Below are 21,106 nucleotides of genomic sequence, written 5' to 3'. Positions count from 1 at the left end.
AAAGGCATCAGTTAGTAGCCACTGATAAAGACTTCCACTGCCTCCAACCATTAACAGCATCATGGAATGCCTTCAGCTGCCAAGAGACCTTGTTAAAATGAAGCGATAGAATGCTGCGGTATTAGAAGAGAGTGTGGCGCTGGACCACATGGAAGGGATATCACTCTTCAGTAAAAAAATAAAAGTAAAAAAATTAAAGAACTCCTGCAGATAGAAAACTGGCATATCGGGGAGAAAAGTTCTAGCCTAATCCTGTGCTTGCTTGCAAGGAGTTTCTAACACTGGAGAGCATTCAGAAATGTGACCCTTCAACTGGAGCCTGAAGTGTTGCAGTCCAGCCTCTCATCTCATGTTGCTGCATGCATAGACCAGACTGTAGAAAGGCCAGCCAACACGTATCTCTTTTGGCAGCAGATTGCAACGTCTAGGTGCCACAGCAGAAAAGGCCCTGCCTGTACCTTGAGAGGTCTGATTTCAGTAAATGGGAAAATATGGGCAAGCTCTATGTGCGTATTTCAAGGGATGGTGGAAAATGTGGGAGCAAGAGTAGCCAAAACTATGAAGGACTTAGGGTGTTGAGTGGATTAAAATGGGCACCTTGGGAAAGTTGCTTTTCTCCTTATACCCTCCCAAATGCTTAACATACTGGACGGATGACCCTCCCATGCCAGGTCTAGCAAAGTCCTCCACTGTCCTTAAGAGTTTAATCTTGGATTTGGATATGACTCTTAGAAATCTCCCTAGTGTTTTTAACGCTCTGAGTTGATAATCTTATTATGCTTTTCACAGGCTAATGGTGGCTCTAATAGATAAACAAGGAGAAGGAGGTAACTAGGACTTAACAGAGACCTGTTTCAGTGGCCATTCATGCCCTTAGACCCGGGGTCAGCAAGCTTTTTTAGCCATGGGCCGGTCCACCATCCCTCAGACCATGTGGGGGGGCTGGACTATATTTTGGGGGAAAAAGAAGAACCAATTCCTATGCCCCACAAATAACCCAGAGATGCATTTTAACTAAAAGCACACATTCCAATGTAAAAACACCAGGCAGGCCCTACAAATAACCCATAGATGCATTTTAAATAAAAGGACACATTCTACTCATGTAAAAACACGCTGATTCCTGGACTGTCTGTGGGCCGGATTTAGAAGGCGATTGGGCCGCATCTGGTCCCTGGGCCTTAGGTTGCCTATCCCTGCCTTAGTTTTGTCAACTATAATTTGGTATGATAACTACTCATACAAGCATAGTTTTATATAAAAATAAACAGTCTGTGCATATGGATGTGTTGGAAGCCTAAACTGGTCAGGAATGCATGCAGGACAGAATATGAAACCTGTTCCGAGCAGAGATGAGGAATTCATTGAGTACTGTCACTGCGTCCAAATCCGTCCCCACAATGATTTTTTCCACCTGTGACAAAAGGAAGTGGAGCCCTTGCTTCCCATTCACAAGTAAACTCAAAGGGAGTGGAAGAACTGGTCTCAGAAGCAGCTCCTTGCTTCCACAGTGGTTCATGCAACATGGTTCTGGATTCATATCATTTTATGTTTGTAACTACTTGGCATCTGTGTGACCTAAAGCAAAACATTTCTAGCTTAGCTCGCTGAAAGATTTACAGAATGCTAGAGGTTTCTGTCAAGCATATGAGGTCTAGTGCTTGTTATGTTGAAAGTTTACTTAGGTTGGAGGTTGCCTTGGAGAAGTAGGCAAGACCTTACTGCCTGCTGAAGAGAGATTATTCTACTATAGAATAACTACTGTCCTCTTTAGTAGGGCCGCAATTACTGGTTGAGAAACAGGGGCATTTTCTGAAAAACTACTGAACTCGGAAGTTGCCACTCGTTGAATTAATCGGGGCTGTGTGAGGACAATATGTTCGCCTCAACTTCTGAACCATGGCTTAATTTGCAGATGGCTTGGCCAACATGAGATGTGAACAATTTCTTCCGCAAGCATATGCTGACCAATCGAGTGCACTTATTAATCATTGTTCTCCCAGCCGCTTGCTGGTTCCTGCTCACTAACAATGCAATTTAAAGGCATAGCCAGGGCTGCCAGGTGAGAAAGAGAACAGAACTCCTGTCCAGAGGATGAAATTTTGGCAGATGTAGCTCGTCATTCAAGTTTCATCTGCTGAAATCCCCTCTTCTCTCCTGTTATTAGAGATGCAAGAGCACTGTCCTCCTTTTCACCTGGGCAGATGTAGTGCGAACTAACTCATGTTGCATTACAAATTGGAAGAGGCTGGTGCAACTAATGGGGTGAGGGAGGGTGTTTGTGAGGTTGGGGCTAGGTAGGCACACCAGCAAGGGCACTGGATTGACTCTGCTGCTGCAGCAACAGGAACAGGGAGTGATGCTTCAGGTGCTCCAGTCTTGAGGGTATAATCTGTTGCTCCAAGGAAACTAGTCTCTAAGAGCAGTATTTGATGTCCCCCCCTGTTAGAATATTCCGTTCCACCTTAAGAACCAATGTGTGGATTGTTGTGTGTCACATGTCTGTTTACACTCCAGCACAGCTTGCTGGGAACTTCCATTTTGTGTATAGCTGTTGCTTATGCCTGCTTGCTTGGACATGAAGGGGAGAAGACATGTTTTCCCTTTTGTCCTGATGTATGCTGAATAAACTGCTTGTAAATATGCTGACACAACCTCTCCTGCCACTTCTGTTGCGTAGTGTTTACTCTGCTGATTAGAGCGTGCTCCAGCTTCTGAAGCTGGGGTCACTGATGCTGCTCCAAGGACTGGAGGTTGCCCGGCTTGCCAGCCGGGGCCAGCTGGGGGCTTGCAAATTGCCCCCATTTCCTTGGATGCATCCCAACATCCCTTACATCATCCTTCCCCACTCAACTTCTGTGAGGCCCAGTGAGCATGGTCAATTGTCAGGGGTGGTGGAAGCTGCAGTCTAAAACATTTGGGGGGGGCACCTGGTTGAGGAATGCTGGGCTACAAGGGCTCTCTGAGATGCTTCATGAAGAGCTCCTGCCTCTGCCACTCGGTAAAGGTAAAAATGGTAAAGGACCCCTGGACGGGTAAGTCCAGTCAAAGGCGACTACGGGGTTGTGGCGCTCATCTCGCTTTCAGGCTGAGGGAGCAGGCGTTTGACCACAGACAGCTTTCTGGGTCATGTGGCCAGCATCACTAAACCGCTTCTGGTGCAACGGAACACCATGACGGAAACCAGAGCACACGGAAATGCCATTTACCTTCCCGCCACAGTGGTACCTATTTATCTACTTGCACAGGCATGCTTTCAAACTGCTAGGTAGGCAGGAGCTGAGACAGAGCAACAGGAGCTCACCCCGTTGAGTGGATTTGAACCGCCAACCTTCTGATCAGCAAGCCCAAGAGGCTCAGTGATTTAGACCACAGCGCCACCCGCATCCTGTTATCACATGGAGTTTACAAATTGGTCAGCATATTAATATGTATTGAAACCAGTTGCACAAGTCATTCCACTCACCTCTCAGCCTGTACAACTATGTCATTTTATGTCCTGCCCAATTTTCGCCATGAGTTATTAACACACTTTATATTAATAAGTATTTGACTTTTGCATCCTTGCCCTGGGCCTGAAGATTCATTACTTGTTGCCAGTGAATTTACCCTTTAATGAAGAGAGAATGGGCAGCATGTAACCAAAATGTCTCCATTGGGCACCACGAGAAAGTGCCATATCAGGAATGCCACAGAAGGAGTTTCTCATTAAAAGGCTGCTCAGCAAACAAATGTCCTTTATCTCTGGGAACTTTTCAGCAGCTGATATGAATTCATGTCCCTTTATGACATTTTGAGGCAGGAAACACTGGCTAGCAAACTATTACACTCGTCTGCTTTCAGCTAAAAAGTTTTATGATCAGATCATTGTCCCCAAGCCTTCTTCTTTAAATAGACCTTTGATGCTTATTAGCCTTGTAAAGCACTTTCGTAAGCATTGCTCAAACAAGTAAATCAGGTCCAGCTATGGGAGCTCTTCATTAGCAACAAGTAGCAGAGAATTTCAAATCTGGTGACCCATCCATCCCTTTCACTTTTCTGGGCAGCACGGTCTTTCATTCTGTGATTAAATGAAACATGATAAACCATGGGGGAGAGAATGTAGCTGAGTAGTAGCTTGCATGCCAGTGGTTTAATCTCCACCATATCCAGATAGACAAGGGGAAAGTACCTGTCTTAAACCCTGGAGAGCCATTGCCAGTCACACTTAGATGGGCCATCAATCTGATTTGGCGTACAACAGCTTCCTATGTTCCTATGACTCCTGTAGCCCTTTTGTGGATTTCATCGACAGTGCTACATATACATATAGGATTGCTACATAGCCTACCAGAGGATGTCCCATTCAGGGAGGCTTCCTATTTAATCAACACAGTTCATTATCTGTGCGTGCAGCAGGAAGAGTCAAGCTCTCCTTCTCTCCTTTTGGCTATTATTGGTTGCATCCAATGGCAGCCTCTCTTAGAGTAGACACACTGAAATAATAGACACAACCAGTGCTTTTTTTTCAGCCAGAGAGCAGTTCTGGCACCTCTCAGATGGGTGCCACTCTGGGCCAATGCTTCCCTTGCCTGCTTATTGTCTTTACATACTTTGGAGAAGCCCCAAACAAAGTCAAAAGGGAAGCTGGCCAGCAAGTCAGCACCTTTTTTTAATATAGACCATCTAGCTCCTAGCCACTCCTAGTCATGACTGGTTAAGCTACGGAGCGGGGCCAATTCATATTTCCTTTTCTTCAATCCGTCTCTCGTGTAGCGGTGGTGGGCTTTGAGCTTTCCAGTCAGGCCTCTACCATTGCACACATGCATGCATTAAGAGGCAAAATACCAGTGTTATCCTAGTTACCGACATAACAATGAAGAAGAGGAGGAGGAGTTTGGATTTGATATCCCGCTTTATCACTACCCTAAGGAGTCTCAAAGTGAGTGACAATCTCCTTTCCCTTCCTCCCCCACAACAAACACTCTGTGAGGAGAGTGAGGCTGAGAGACTTCAGAGAAGCATGACTAGCCCAAGGTCACCCAACAGCTGCATGTGGAGGAGCGGAGACGCAAACCTGGTTAACCAGATTACGAGTCCACTGTTCCTAACCACTACACCACACTGGCTCTTCTGAAGTACCTAGCTAGCTGAATTCAAAATACCCAGTGAGAAAAGCTGACCTCAAACCATCCTTGCAAGCTAATTACTTTCAGTTAACTCTAAAATGTAACCTGTTATGCTCTGCGGGGAAGCAGAATCTGTAGCAGAGTGCCACGATTCACATGTGTGGCATCTGTGCTGTGACATCTACTGAAGTAGACACAGCATGCTCTTTGAAATATGCTCTGTCCTGAGCAAACAGAGTGAGCATTAGAACCCCACAAATTTGCTAGGACTCAAATTTCACAAAAACGCGCCCTGTGCATATGCATAGTCCTTGTGGCGACTAGGCCCTCCATATATTGTCAGAGTACAGTTCCCATCAGCCCCATCCAGCATGGCCAATGGCCAGAGATGATGGGAGTTTACAGTCCGACACCATCTGAAGGGCACCAGGTTGGGGAAGGCTGGTGTGATTGAATGCATCACTTGGGTATCATTCTCCAAGCATGTCTTTGCCTCTGACGATTTGTACTGTGTGTTTCAGCAATCAGCAGCTTCACGAACAAAGTTCAGTTCTGGAACGGGTTTTAAAGATCAAACTTCTGTAGATGATCTTTGAGAAATGTCTTCTGACTTAAGACATAAAAGACACTAATGACATAAAAAAAATGTTCATAAAAAGGGCTCCTGGCAATAAAAAATAGAGCTATAGTTCTCTTAGGAAAATGCCTTTAAGCAAGATGGATAAATATACTCTGCCAACATTCACTGGAGGCAGAATTCAAGGCTTAGTAAAATGCTTTAGCATTAAAAACAAAACAAAAAAGCCTTCTATTAAAAAAAAAAGCTTTTCTATCAGGCAAATTAACAAGGAGCTTCCCATTCCAAGTTCAAAGCTTCAGAAACCTTTGCTTTTTATCAATTTAGCCACAACCATATCTAGTAAAAGCTTAACAGTGAAACTGATAATGATTTGCCCAAGGTCAGCCTGTGAAATTTGAACTTGAGGTTCTCACATCCAAGCCCATGACATATGTCATGTCATGATGCTCCTAGCCTGAGACAAAGGGACATTTCAAGTACCTTCAACCTGGGAGTTGAGCATTCATTGTTCTGAAGAGTTGCTGGATTGGAAAGGTCCCTGACTTAGGTGACAACTTGTATCTAATTAGATTTTGTCAGCACTTCTTTCAGAAAGCCCACATTGTATTCCTGTTTATAAAGATTAATTAATGTGCATATTTTTTCCTGTTATCTTATTAGTATTCATATAAAAATATGGTTAAACAGTAAGATAAACAAACCAAATTACCATCAGTGTGTTCCCAAAAGGAGGCAAAGTTAGGATTTAACCTCCTTTTGGGTATTATGCAGTTTCTTAATAAATATGGAGCAATAATGTACTCAAGGAGAAAGAGGGCAAACCTTCCACTTTAAGCAGGGGTGGAGAAAGAATGAATATATGGTTTCCGCTGTTAATTTTTGCAAGCATCCACTTTGGTCTACCTCATTTGTCCATATCTTTAAAGTGGCCTTTAATATATATTTTTTGGAATTCCTGCCTGCTGTGATAATGACTTTGAAAAGCAGAATGCACAATGCAAGGGCAAACAGGGGAAGCGAATGGTGTTCCTCCAAAATGCTGGCGGTAAACAATGAAGCACAACAGCCATTCATAATACACAAGCTCAGTTGGGTGCCTCATGATTGCTTTGCTGAGAAATCGCCCTGGAAAAGCCCCATCTTCTGAGATTCCTCAAAGAAGCCCGGCAAATGCTGGTACGTAAACAATGAGCGAGGCATTTATCCTACAGGGATTTGTGGTTTACTCTGGAGGGACTTGTTGTGCATCTGCGCTTCTCAGTAATGAACTGGAGGGGCCTGGAATTGGTAATATATTTAGCTTCATGGGCTGTCAAAAGCACTAAGGATATATCTGGGCTTGTAAGGAAAACACTACATCATATTTGTTCTTGCAGATGGGGAGGCTGGGACGCAGATTCCGATTTCTCTCTCTCCCAGAAGAGTGATGTGACACAGCAGCTGGTGAGCCCTCCCTACCATACCTTACAGGGTTTTCCTCATCCTCCCCCAAACTGGCTCAGCAGCTCAGGATTTGGCAGTGCCCTGGGGGAAGCATCACAGCTCAGTATCAGAGTCTAGGCTTTGCAGGCAAAAGGGCCCAGACTCAATTCCCAGCATCTCTCAGTGGCAGACTTTGTTGGGGTTGTTGTTACCTTGGCGATCTGATCTGCCATTTGGAGACGTCCGTCGAGCTCCCGCCTAATTTGTGCGGCTTGTTCGTCTGGATTGTCCAGCTGCACAAAAATAAAACAAAATAATTAATACTGTTATAGCAATAATGAAAGGGGGGGGGGGGAAGCAGTCAGTGATGGAAGAAACAGTATTACAGCATGCCTGTCTGTCTGTCTGCCTGTTTGCCAGCCTGCCTGCTTGCCTATCTGCCTATCTTTCTATCTATCATCTACCTAACATACTTTTTGCTCTATAAGACTCACTTTTTCCCTCCTAAAAAGTAAGGGGAAATGTGTGTGTGTCTTATGGAGTGAATGCAGGCTGCGCAGCTATCCCAGAAGCCAGAAGAACAAGAGGGATTGCTGCTTTCACTGCGCAGCGATCCCTCTTGCTGTTCTGGCTTCTGAGACTCAGAATATTTTTTTACTTGTTTTCCCCCTCCAACAATACGGTATCTATCTATCATTTATCTATCTATCTATATCTATCTATCTATCTATCTATCTATCTATCTATCTATCTATCTATCATCTATCATCATCTATCATCTATCTATCATCTATCTATCTATCATCTATCTATCTATCTATCTCTATCTATCTATCTATCTATCTATCTATCTATCTATCTATCTATCTATCATCTTCTATCTATCTATCTATCTATCTATCTAGCTATCTATCTATCATCATCTATCTATCATCTATCTATCTATCTATCTATCTATCTATCTATCTATCTATCTATCATCTATCTATCTATCTATATCTATCATCTATCTATCTATCTATCTATCATCTATCTATCTATCTATCTATCTATCTATCTATCTATCTATCTATCTATCTATCTATCATCTTCTATCTATCATCTATCTATCTATCATCTATCTATCTATCTATCTATCTATCTATCTATCTATCTATCTATCTATCATCTATCTATCTATCTATCTATCTATATCTATCTATCTATATCTATATCTATATCTATATCTATATCTATATCTATATCTATATCTATATCTATATCTATCTATCATCTATCTATCTGTCTATCTATCTATCTATCTATCTATCATCATCTATCTGTCTATCTATCTATCTATCTATCATCATCTATCTATCATCTATCTATCTATCTATCTATCTATCTATCTATCTATCTATCTATCTATCTATCTATCTCTATCATCTATCTATCTATCTATCTATCTATCTATCTATCTATCTATCTATCTATCATCTTCTATCTATATCTATCTATCTATCATCTATCTATCTATCTATCATCTATCTATCTATCATCTATCTATCTATCTATCTATCATCTATCTATCTATCTATCTATCTATCTATCTATCTATCTATCTATCTATCATCTATCATCTATCTATCTATCATCTATCTATCTATCATCTATCTGTCTATCTATCATCTATCTATCTATCTATCTATCTATCTATCTATCTATCTATCTATCTATCATCTATCTATCTATCTATCTATCTCTCTCTCTCTATCTATCTATCTATCTATCTATCATCTATCTATCTATCATCTATCTATCTATCTATCTATCTATCTATCTATCTATCTATCTATCTATCATCTATCATCTATCTATATCTATCTATCTATCTATCTATCTATCTATCTATCTATCTATCTATCTATCTATCATCTATCTATCTATCTATCATCTATCTATCTATCTATCTATCTATCATCTATCTATCATCTATCATCTATCTATCATCTATCTATCTATCATCTATCTATCTACCTACCATCTATCCATCTGCTTTGTAAGATGCCAGGAAGATGTGAAGCAAGCATAAATAAAATATAGACATAGCACTTTTCAAAGTTTTCTGCACTTTGATGCTGCGTACTCATTTGCAGCCTGTTGCAGCCTGTTGCACAATCTATCAGACACACAGCTTTATCCCTCTGTGTCTTACAAATAGCTGCGTTTACTCTTTCCTGCAATATTTAACTGTAAAGAGAAAGGCATCTAGTGTCAGAAACTTCAAGGAGTTGTACCATCTCCCCAAAATGTCTTCCTTCATAAATGCCATTATGTGTTGTTTTTGTCGTCGTCTTCTTTTTGTTCAACTTCTCTCACCACCAAAGGAACACAAGTGAATAGCAAAGAGAACCCGCACAAGTAACGCTGACACAAAACCCCACACGTACATTAAGTAAAATAGAAACATCGCCTCCCGACCCCACCCCACCCCCACCCACCACGGCCCCCTCCACCTCTTCCCCCCTTTTCTTCCTAAGGCAACCCTAATGTCTCAACAAATGAGACTGACCTATGGAAAATGTAACTTGAAAAAAGAGACATTGCACATACCTTTGTAAACCAAGAAAACTTTAATGATAAAAAAGAGATACTGACTAAAAACCACTTTTTATTTCGTTTTTCACTCATTTTTCACCCCACCTGCCCCGCAATATCACCTCCATTTATTTTACTGGGATTGTTCTATGTCCTGCTCCTAAGAGGAACCTTAATTAAAAATACTCTCAAGTGAGGCTCCAAACTCATTTGCTTACTAGGTACAGGGATGCCCAGCTTTTCACCTTTGACTGCATGAACTGCTCTGTGCCTTGCCTAGAAATATCCAAATTATAACCATGTTATGTTTGTGTGTGTGTGTGTGTGCGTGCTAACCATCCCAACAGATTATTACCATTAACATCGTTTTTTGCTTCTGCGAGAAGAGCTGATGCCTTATTTTACTTTTGCAAGACAGCTGCTGCCATTCTTCACTATCAAATGCCAGTTATGCCTTTTATATAGAGAAAGAAAGCTTGACTGCTGAAAGGACATCATTGCTTAAATGCACACCCCCACAAACATTTTTATTAAAGGCACGGAAAGCTGATAATGTCTACTTTCTGAAAGTTCAGTCATGATGTTCCTTTTGAGACCCCTCCTTTTCCACTCTGTGCAAGCTTCTTATTATTATATCACCTACTGACTGCAGCGAGAATGCACCACTTTTCCAAGTAACTTTCAGCCTAGTCCTACACATGCTTGCCCAGAAGTAAGTCCCACTGAGTTCAATTGGGCTTACAACGTAGTAGAGTATTCTCAGCCTATCATTGCCAGAAGCCTTCCTTAACTTAATTATTGATCAGTTCACCTCCTCTCCCCTCAGACTTTGCAAATGCCGAAGCTCTCAGCGATCCCTTCTAGCTCTGGGGGAGGAAGAGAGAGAGAGAGGGGAAAAAGAAAGAAATCTCCCGGAGCGCTTTGTGTACAGTAGCACTATCTTTGGTGACAGGTCTCCATAAAACACTTTTATAAGCCGACTTGGGGTTGCTGTAAATACCACCCTATATTTTATCCTTCTCGGGAGACAAATTGCTCCATACAGCAAGCGCTTGCTTGCTTGGTGCAGTGCAGTGCAGTCTGGAAAGTTACAGCCGCAGGAACCATTACGGTTTCAATTCCCAATCTGACTAGACATGAGCGCTTAGGTTATAGTTCCCTGAATGTATTAGACTGTGCCATCTATCCATCATCGCATTGCTGAACCTGCAAGCTGCACCAGCTGCTTCTTTACACAAGCGCACAGGCAGGTGTGCGGTAAACTGTATTCGTAAACTCAGGTCGCGTTTCTGCACGCCTGGGCGGGTTCCTGGCTGCTCCTGGAAAACGTCTCATTCCAAGGCTAAGGATGTTGAAATGTGGAAGGGGCCTATTCTGCTTTCAGTGAGAGCTGCAATCAGGTCCTTGTTTAGCAGAAGTAGCAACCCCCCTCTGTCACTGCAGTATTGTCCCCTGGTTAAGAATGCACTACATAGACATTCCTATCTACCCCAGTGAAAAGACATATTGCTGTCTACTGCCTCCGTATTTCAGTTAAGTGAAGGATAATCCTACAGTCATGGTGCTTTCTTTGGTAATTCAAAAGCTTGTTATTCTGAGCTCTTTTAATTGAGGTTAACTGCACTGCCCAAAATAAACTTGCAGGCTATATTTGGAAGGGAAGGGCGCTGTTTTGCTTGAAATATGTCCTCTTGCTTTCCTTACTACCGTAGCACCTTTCATTTTGCAGGCATTTTCAAAGAACAATCTCTACAAAACGAGGGCCAATCTTTTCTATGGTGATGTTAGTTCCAAAGTAGCATCCTCAGGTCAGTGCTCAGACAACAGATACCTTGGCCCTCCGTGATTTAGTGGACCACAGGGACACTGCTCTTAGGTTTGCAAGGACATCTTCTACAGTTGCTGGCAATGACATTTCAGCTTCTGAAGGAAAGCAGGACATCAGGCACTGACACACTTTTTATGGCAACTCAAGGATTACATCCGTGTCTTGAACTAATGGCCTGGAAGCACGTTCCAAAACAACATTAGGGCTACTTTTCAGAATAGTGTCACCTCTGATTTAAGATCCATATACATGGCCTATGAGACACATGTTCCCACCAGATTTGTTTTCTATCAGAAAAAAGCCCAGACACTAGCTGCTTTCAGAACCTCAGCAGGCAATCCAGTTCTCACATTAAGTCTAGATGACTCAGGAAAAGACGTCAAGGAAATGAAGCTTAGTAAAACAAGGTTAGTCTCTCTCTCTCTCTCTCTCCCCTGCCCCAAATCTGCAGCAAACTTGCCTAGATTTGGTGGGTGAACTGATCCCACCATAATTCACAACTATGCGAATTATGTCCAAATTATAAATTTAATGTTAAGAATTGCTGAGGTCAAAAGTTCTCCATTATTATGAGATTCTGAAGTATGTTTGTAGTTAAATTTACTGTAAAAGAGCTCTAAAACGTTTTCTTCTATATTTTCCTTTTTTTAACAAAAGGTAAGAGCCTCTCTGAGACAGAAGCTTCTCTTGCCGCAAAGCTTTCAAAACCAGGTCAGAAATGTCACTGGAAGTGGTGCTTTGTGGTCACGTAATGTTGTTTCCAGGAGCTGTGCATAAAAAAGGTGGCTGCCCGCACATCATAAAGAAACCACAGATAAGGTCAATGGGATAAAGTCAATACTAAGTGCCACAGGACTGTCAAATTATGGGAAGCAACTCTTCCTAGATGAAGCTTCAGTTTATCTTTGGCTGCTGTGTGACTCTATTTCACATATGTCACAGTATGTGCCTATTTCATTTGTGCTTTTATGTACAATCATTGTAGTCAGAAAAAGAGGTGCTGGAACTCACCATGAATGCCTCCCTTGTTCTCCCCAAAATAGCAATGGTACCCACCTGAGAGGTTGTCTTATATTGTTATTTCTATCGATTACGTTGGCTACCTCTGATACTTTATGCTTTTTTGCATAATTTCCAGGGGTCCCCTCCTTTGCAGTTTGTGCCCCCATTATGCTGACCACACAGGCCCAGACCATATAAATGAACTTACAATCCATCTGAGCTTTAGCTATGGAAATATTAAAGTTTATTGGATTGAAGTCAGGCCTCTTTATGCAATGAGAATTACAGACATATTAGATTTGACTTACAAACTAATCTCAAATTTCAGCTGCATCACTATATTTGGCTAGATTTGATGGCAGGAATATGCAGCCTGCCCTGTCTAAGAGCCTAAGGCAGATAACAGCATTAGAGTCAGAAAGAAAAGAAAATAGATCCCTATCTTGCAGGCACACACTGAACATATTTCTTATCTTGGAATTATGGTATTATGGCCATATTGAGGATGGGCAATTATATTATACTGTACATATTATCATATCCAGTGTGGATGCAAGTTTTAATTGGTTTTAATGGCTACCAGCTTGATTAACAAGCAATGAACGTGTTTATTTGGCAAGGCTTATTTTAACCTCAGTTGGCAGGGCCGATCTTACCATTCGGCAGAGTGAGGCAGCCACCTCAGGCAGCCCATTTTGTGTATCATGGAAGGGTGGAAAATTATTTATTATATTTATTATTATTGAATATTGACTGTCAGGGAAGGAGAGAGGGGCGCTTGTGTGATTTTCTGCCTCAAGAGCCAAATTGTCTCGCTCCAGGTACTATGCATCTGGATAGCTCAGTTGGTGAGAGCCTGGTGATGATAATGCCAAGTTTGCAAGCTTGATCTCCATAAAGGACAGCTGCATATTCCTGCATTGCAGGGGGTTGGACTAGATGATCCCCAGGATCCCTTCCAGTTCTGTGATTCTATAATCAATGCAACAGTGTAGCAAGGATAGGAAAACAAATTGTATCAACTCTTGCATTCTTCATCCTTGGCCACTGGCCATGCTGGCTAGGCCTGATGATAGCTGGAGCCCAAGAACACCTGGAGGACCACTGGTTCCCCATCCCTGCCTTATAGACAACAGGAGCGAACCAGCAGTAAATCACACTGTGCATGTTGGAGTTAACTCTTTATTAGCAGAAAGTGTCAGGCCTTATGAGCACAGCAAGTAACCCCCAGTAGGTCTTGCCCCCATGAAGCAGCTGCTGAGACTGAAGGTACAGCTGCCTAAGTCCCCTCCACTCCAGGATTTCCCCCAACCAATCTGAGACTGCATCTGGGTGAAGCTAACTTCTCTGTCCTTTTCATGCCTCTCCTGGTTCTGGGAGACCAGGGAGGAGGGGAGCTAGTCGCAGCAGGAGAGGGAGATATATGAACCTCTTCACCAGATGGACTCATCTCTGCCTCTTGGCCTCCCTCCTAAATCAACTTCTGCCTCTGATTCTGGACTGTTCTCCACCCCACCTTCTTCATGGTCACTAAACACTGTTGCATCTTCAGCTTCCAACACCTCCCTCCCCAATCTTCTCCCTCTGACCACTCACTGTTGTCCCACCACCAGTCCCCTGGCTCTGAGCCTTGTTCCCCTGGAGGTTCCTCAGCTGGTGCCTCCCACCACTCCTCTGTGTCCATCCAGTCCCTGACATTGAGAACTTGGTCTCTATGGTAAGTATTAATACTCCTATGCAAAAAATCATTCACCAGACCCGATTTCATTAGGATTGTCACCTGACCAGAAACCTTACTCCACCCCAGCCTGGCTTCTTCCTGTGCCTTGAACAACAGCTTGACCTGCAGAAATCAGCAGGTAAAACTTTCCACGACAGAGATAATTTTCCACAGAGCTATGCAGAGACCGACTATTTATAATAAATGAAGTGATTGGCTCATATGGATGTGCATTGTTGGTGCTGGCAAAGAGGCTGCAACCTGCTGTTACTATTAAATTTTCTTTATTATACCAGCAAGCATCCTCCTTCTTCATCTATTTAACGATCAAAGCCTGAAGTACAAAAATAAGCAAAAGCTATGAGAAAGAGGAGACAATTTGGTAAGAGCCAGAGCTTCTTCCCTTCGTTACTGAAATCTTATTTCACAGTTCAGAGATTTCAGGCCTGTGCCTGGGTGTACTATAATAAACATATTCCCAAAGCTTCAGGCAATTGGTCCACCTTTTCTGAATGCTAATAGCAAAGGGCAAAACAGCTTTATTACTATAAATAAATTTGGCTCTGCTTGTGGAATCTATATTTTTTTTTAGACATTGTGCAATCAAATAAGTGTCAAGTTCTGAATAGTACTTGCAACTCTGTTTACTTGGAGGGTGTTTTGTTCATTTGCTGTAGGAAAACTATGTATTCATTCATTCATTCATTCATTCATTCATATTTGTAACCTTCCTGTATCTCAAAGACTTGAGACAGCACAGGCATTTAGAAGGTATTTGTGTATGAATGTGTGTGTGGATCTGTCTAACTGTGCTTACAGGACAGTATCCTAATAATAATAATAATAATAATAATAATAATAATAATAATAATAACTTATACCCCGCCCATCTGGCTGGGTTTCCCCAGCCACTCTGGGCGGCTTCCAACAAAATATTAAAATACAGTGGCCTGTTAAACATTAAAAGCTTCCCTAAGCAGGGCTGCCTTCAGATGTCTTCTAAAAGTCTGGTAGTTGTTCTTCTCTTTGACATCTGGTGGGAGGGCGTTCCACAGGGCAGGTGCCACTACCGAGAAGGCCCTCTGCCTGGTTCCCTGTAACTTGGCGTCTCGCAGTGAGGGAACCGACAGAAGGCCCTCAGCGCTGGACTTCAGTGTCCAGGCAGAACAATGGGGTGGAGACGCTCCTTCAGGAGATACTATAGAAAAGTATCTCCCATCAGTTATAATATCTAATAAACTATCATCCCCAAACCAGAAGAAGAACAGAACTAAACCTCTGTACTATTAAACTGCATTGCTTGAATTGGAAATAGGATGGGCTCTTTATTTTCATATCTAACCTGTATTAACTGAGGTTTTTAACAATGGGTTAAAAAACCTCAGTACAGCAGATAATTCAAATGAAGCAGCTGAAAGCAAATTGTTTGGCTTTCAGCCTGGGTTTGACACTGCAGAGAAATTCACATGTTAAGATGTGCCCTGATAATTATCACTGCAGATGGTATCTTTGAATGTCCTAACCTGTATCATGCTTAAGCATAATGACAATTCACTGAACCACTGCAAAGAGAAAGATAAGTCTCTGCTTAATATCAGTGCCTTGATCACAAAAGCGTTGATGGCAGGAGAGGGCAAAGTGAAACATACAGCATTTTAAAATCTCGCATAGCTCATTGTTTAAAAGCCCTTACCCGTTATTATTATTTTAAAACAGCCTCGGAACAGGAGAATTCCCTTGCTCACATACGAGGGAAACCTTTTACCCCATATTTTCTCTTTCAGAATGAATTTCTTAAGTCATTTCTAAAAAATTAATACTTTCAATCTCTCTCCACTTCAGTGCTTGTATGACATTTACTATTAATGTTTACACCTGAACTATGCCCTTGTGTTGGGGAAAAGGGGTTTTATGTTCAGTTTGTATCCCCCCCCCATAAAAAATAAAGTAAAAATACTACTACTACTACTACTACTGCAAAACTCCTAGATCCAAGGGCACTTCCAAACAAACTGTTTTCTGAGCATTCATTCCGATTTGTTTCCAGGGAAGTTAAAGAAGATGTTGTGATGGAATCCTCGAAAGATTCCATCAACGGTGTCTCCAAAACGTTTTGGGAGACATCACTTGGGAAGACAGGCGAACTAATTCCAGTGTACTGGAAGAAGCAAAGACCACCAGTGTTGAAGCAATGATTCTTCAACATCAACTTCGTTGGACTGGTCATGTTGTGCAGATGCCTGATGATCATCTTCCAAAGCAACTACTCTATTCTGAACTTAAAATGGAAAGTGTAATGCTGGTGGTCAACAAAAGAGGTTTAAAGACTGTCTCAAGGCAAATCTAAAAAAATGTAGTATAAACACAGACAATTGAAATAAATACAGACAATTGGGAAACAAAGACAGTTGAGAAACACTGGTCTGCGAATGCTCTAATTGGAGAACAGTTTTTATGGAAGACAATCTTACTCAGCTACGAGTGATCACCAAAGAAGAAGAAGAAATAAAATAAAGAAATAAAATAAGTAGTGATGGATCTATGAGGATGACAAGAAGGCATGAGATCACAAGAAGCATTGCCAAGTAGCAGTTGCCACTTTTGATATAAGGAGCGAGAGCCCTTCTTTCTTCAATACAGGCATAGAATAGCCAGCAAGATGTAGTGGTTGGATTGCCAGACTATGATTGGGGAGACCTGCCTTTAAAACCTCCCTCTACCTTAAAGATCAGCTTAGCCCACCTTACAGAGTTAACTCTAAAATGGGAGACGGTGCCATGCATGCCACCCTGAGCAACCTGGCAGAGTGGTGGGATGTAAGTGATGGTGATTATGATGATAAAAGAAAAAGAAAAGCAGGTTATATGTGAACAGCATCTCAGGGTGCTCCTTTGAATGTCTGGCATTGCTAGGAGACTAAGTGGGAGCTGCAAATGAATCCGGAGGTGGGGTGGGGGAGAATTGCTGCTTTTTTTGTTTCAATTCAGTGATGTATATAAAAAAATGAAATCCTAGAAGTGGCACAGCCTGGAGCCATTCTGAGAACACAATTGCTAAAATTGATTTCGAAGGTTAACCACCAGCTTTTACTTTGAACTCTCTTTTTATAGGACCAGTTTTTCTTAGTCACCCTCTTTAATATGTGACCAGCGACTGTCCTGTCCTTTTGTGATATCAAGAGAGATGCTTGCTGGCTTATTATTCATATCTAACTGAATTTATCTCTGCTGATAGCCTACTGTACAAGTCTTAATGTTATTGAAAAGGATTTATTGGACATGCGGTGAACCTTTTATTTGACTCAGATTGGATTTTCTCTCTTGCGGCTGACCAGTGTTCTGGTTTGGTGATATTCTTCCCTAGAACCCTCTTCCTTGTTCTCCACGGAATTTATTCTTACCAGGCACAGATCGTTATTAATGATTAGCAAGGTTTTACTAGGAATTTATGGTCTCTGGACAGGAGTTATTAGGCAGCCACTTGTAATGTCAAGTCAAAATAATCTCTCAAGCCATAAAACCCATGTTATGGTTAAAGCACAGTTTTCATGACTTGCGTTACTTAGGGGTGTGATGCAGTCTGGATCAGATTAAAGCACTGCTAGTTTATATAATAGGGAATCCGTATGCAACTGAGGAGAAGCCAGGCAGTGTGAGAATGATCAGGGCTGCCCCCCACTCAGCCACACCTTTGGGCTCTTGCCTTCCCAAAGGTGCCTCTAGCTCTGAAATTAAGAAACGGAAATTGAAAACTGTTTGGAATCTTCACTTGGTGCAAAGGTTTGCAGATCAGCTCATGAAGCTGCAGTAATATGTCATCTTCATTTGTCGCCAAAGCCTTTGATCTTTAAAGCCCTGAATAGTCAAGGACAGGCTTCCTCAACCTCGGCCCTCCGGATATTTTTGGCCTACAACTCCCATCATCCCTAGCTAGCAGGACCAGTGGTCAAGGATGATGGGAACTGTAGTCTCAAAACATCTGGAGAGCCAAGGTTGAGGAAGCCTGGAAGTTTTGATGGATGTAATAATAGAATACTGCATGGTTTAGTTTATGTAAAATATTCAGGGATTTAAGATATGGAAAATGAACCATGGAAAGAGAAGAAGGGAAGTCATTGATATTTTAAGGATGTTTAAATGAGTACAGTGGTACCTCGGGTTAAGAACTTAATTCATTCTGGAGGTCTGTTCTTAACCTGAAACTGTACTTAACCTGAGGTACCACTTCAGGTAATGGGGACTCCTGCTGCAGCCACACCACTGCTGCACGATTTCTGTTCTCCTTTCGAAGCAAAGTTCTTAACCCAAAATACTATTTCTGGGTTACTGGAGTCTGTAACCTGAAGCGTCTGTAACCTGAGGTACCACTGTATTTTAAATTGTATAACAGAAAAATTAATTAAAATTATATCTATCATCTATCTATCTATCTATCCACCATCTAAGGAAATATCAAATGCAAACTGATATTATGAGAAACAATCAAAAATATGCTTCCTAAAGTATGAGTCAGCATCAGGACTGTTGGAACAGGAATAGCTCTCCTTTTATGGATGAGCTCCGCTATGCAACCTAACTAGATGAAGCATAACTTTCTAATTAATTTGGAGTGTGATGCTTGAAATACACCAAGACTACTGCTGTTCCTGGCCAGCTTCCAACCCCCAAGTGCTGATCAGCCATAACTTCAACCAGCTGTGAATGTGCTGCCCTATATATATATATATATCATATTTCTTGCACATTTCCTACTATTTTTCTTCTTGCACATAGGCTGCAGTGGCTGCTCTCTAGTAAATTCCTGATATGATTCTTGTTGTCCTTACTGCCTAAAAAACCCAGATTTAGGTTGCAGCAGCATGAAACTCTATAAAGAACCAAGCGCATACTCAAGCAAGTAAAAGATGCCACTGGGAGCGAATCCGCATGACAATTTCTTACAAGGTGAGAAATCTCTGTAATTATTCTCTCATTTATTCTTAAATACGTAGGGAGAAGTAGAGATAGAGCTAAGTTTTTAATTTAAAAAATCTACTGAAATGCATTTTAGTGGATGTTATGTACTCAGCTTGGATCCTAGAACAATAGGCAGGTAGGATCCTAGAAGGCAGCAACCTGATTGGTCTGTAGGAACTGCCCAATCCAGCTCCAGGAGGAAGTGAATCAGCAACCTGATTGGCCTGCAGGAGCAGCCCAATCAGCCTCCAGGAGGAAGTGAATCAGCAACCTTTTTGGCCTGCAGGAACAGTCCAATCCAGGAGGGGAGTTGAATCAGCCAATCACATGGGACCCATTGTGTAAATAATGTATATATAGCCAGAGGTGAGCTCACTCACTGTTTACCATGAGCTGAAATAAAGAGCGCGGAATCAACACTCAACTCCGAGTATATTTTAGTGGGGCTGTTTTACTACACTACAGTGTGTGTGTGTGGGGGGGGGTATTTATCAGAGTTCAATGATATATTTGAGCCAGGCAAAAACACTCAAAGGGTATGTCAAACAAAGCCAGTTGAGGAGTGTGGCCTAGGAAAGAGGATGTGACTGGGAATGGGGAGTGCCCTGGGAAGAGTCTCAAATGTCATACATGGAGGGTTCTCCCCGGTGTTAAAAGCACCAAGAACTGAAGAACTATTACCATTCTGATACCAAAGCCTACCACAGGTGTACTCCCATTACATTTCCATAAAAAGAACCTGGACAGAAGAGCACCTACGTAGAACGCAACATCAAAAAGTACTCATTTATCTTTGCAACTGTAAAATATAACAAGGGATGCCTACTGATTTCACCAGGAATGCCTGACTCCAAATCCATGCTCAGTCATGGAGTCGAGGCTGCTCCTAATCTGGAATTGGGATTCAGATGCTTCCCTAATTAAGAAAATTGCCAAAGGTTGGAACCAGATGGGCGGGGTATAAATAATAAATCATTATTATTTATTATTATTATTCGAAGGAGTAGAATTAGCTGTGAGTGGAGCCCTACCAATCCACATAGTCCACATAAGTAAAGGTAAAGGTACCCCTGCCCGTACGGGCCAGTCTTGCCAGACTCTGGGGTTGTGCGCCCATCTCACTTAAGAGGCCAGGGGCCAGCGCTGTCCGGAGACACTTCCGGGTCACGTGGCCAGCGTGACATCGCTGCTCTGGCGAGCCAGAGCTGCACACGGAAACGCCGTTTACCTTCCCGCTGGTAAGCGGTCCCTATTTATCTACTTGCACCCGGAGGTGCTTTTGAACTGCTAGGTTGGCAGGCGCTGGGACCAAGCAGCGGGAGCGCACCCCGCCGCAGGGATTCGAACCACCGACCTTTCGATCGGCAAGTCCTAGGCGCTGAGGCTTTAACCCACAGCGCCACCTGCGTCCACATCTAATGGTCAATGGTGTCAAAAGCCACTAAGCTGTCTAGAAATACTAGTGAGGTTACATTCCACTCCCTTGCCTGAGCCAATCCATCACTCAAACCCCAAATTAGCTGGAAAGCCCAACCAAATAGAGGTCGGAATAGAAGAACCCCCAGCACAGAATAGGCAGTTGTCTGTTGAAGACATGCCAGCAGAGATGGATGAAAAAGGGGAGAGAGACAATAGAATGCAAAAACCTGGAGGAACAAGTAGGCAGCCAGTGAGTGAAAGTTCATGTGAGAGAGCGAGGGAATGGACCGGAAGTGACAGCTTTTCAGAAGGAGGAGGGGAGCCTGTGAGCTTCCGAACCCGCAGGAGGGGAAGGCTTCAAGAAAGAGAGCGGGAAAAGCAGCATCATAAGAAAAGGACACACTTCCATTTTTGCTGGAGAAGAAAGAAAGTGAAATTTCAGCCGAGTCATCATCACTGTGATGGACACTGCTCTGAGAGAGAGCTCCAAGCTGA

At 42.4% G+C, this 21,106-nt stretch overlaps 1 protein-coding gene across 12 annotated transcripts in view; it reads right to left on the bottom strand.

The window, feature by feature from the left end:
• Nucleotides 1-21,106, bottom strand: part of CADPS (calcium dependent secretion activator) — a 337,182-nt gene that overhangs the window by 210,945 nt on the left and 105,131 nt on the right. For all 12 annotated transcript variants that reach the window (XM_081901352.1, XM_081901356.1, XM_081901361.1 and 9 more), the window contains exon 4: nt 7,323-7,403. In XM_081901352.1, coding sequence (XP_081757478.1) covers nt 7,323-7,403 — 81 coding nt within the window. The remainder of the gene's footprint in view (nt 1-7,322; nt 7,404-21,106) is intronic.

This window comes from Podarcis melisellensis (assembly GCF_964234715.1).
Source record: "Podarcis melisellensis genome assembly, chromosome: 2".
NCBI classification, from domain to species: domain Eukaryota; kingdom Metazoa; phylum Chordata; class Lepidosauria; order Squamata; family Lacertidae; genus Podarcis; species Podarcis melisellensis.
This window is presented reverse-complemented; position numbering and strand designations above follow the sequence as displayed.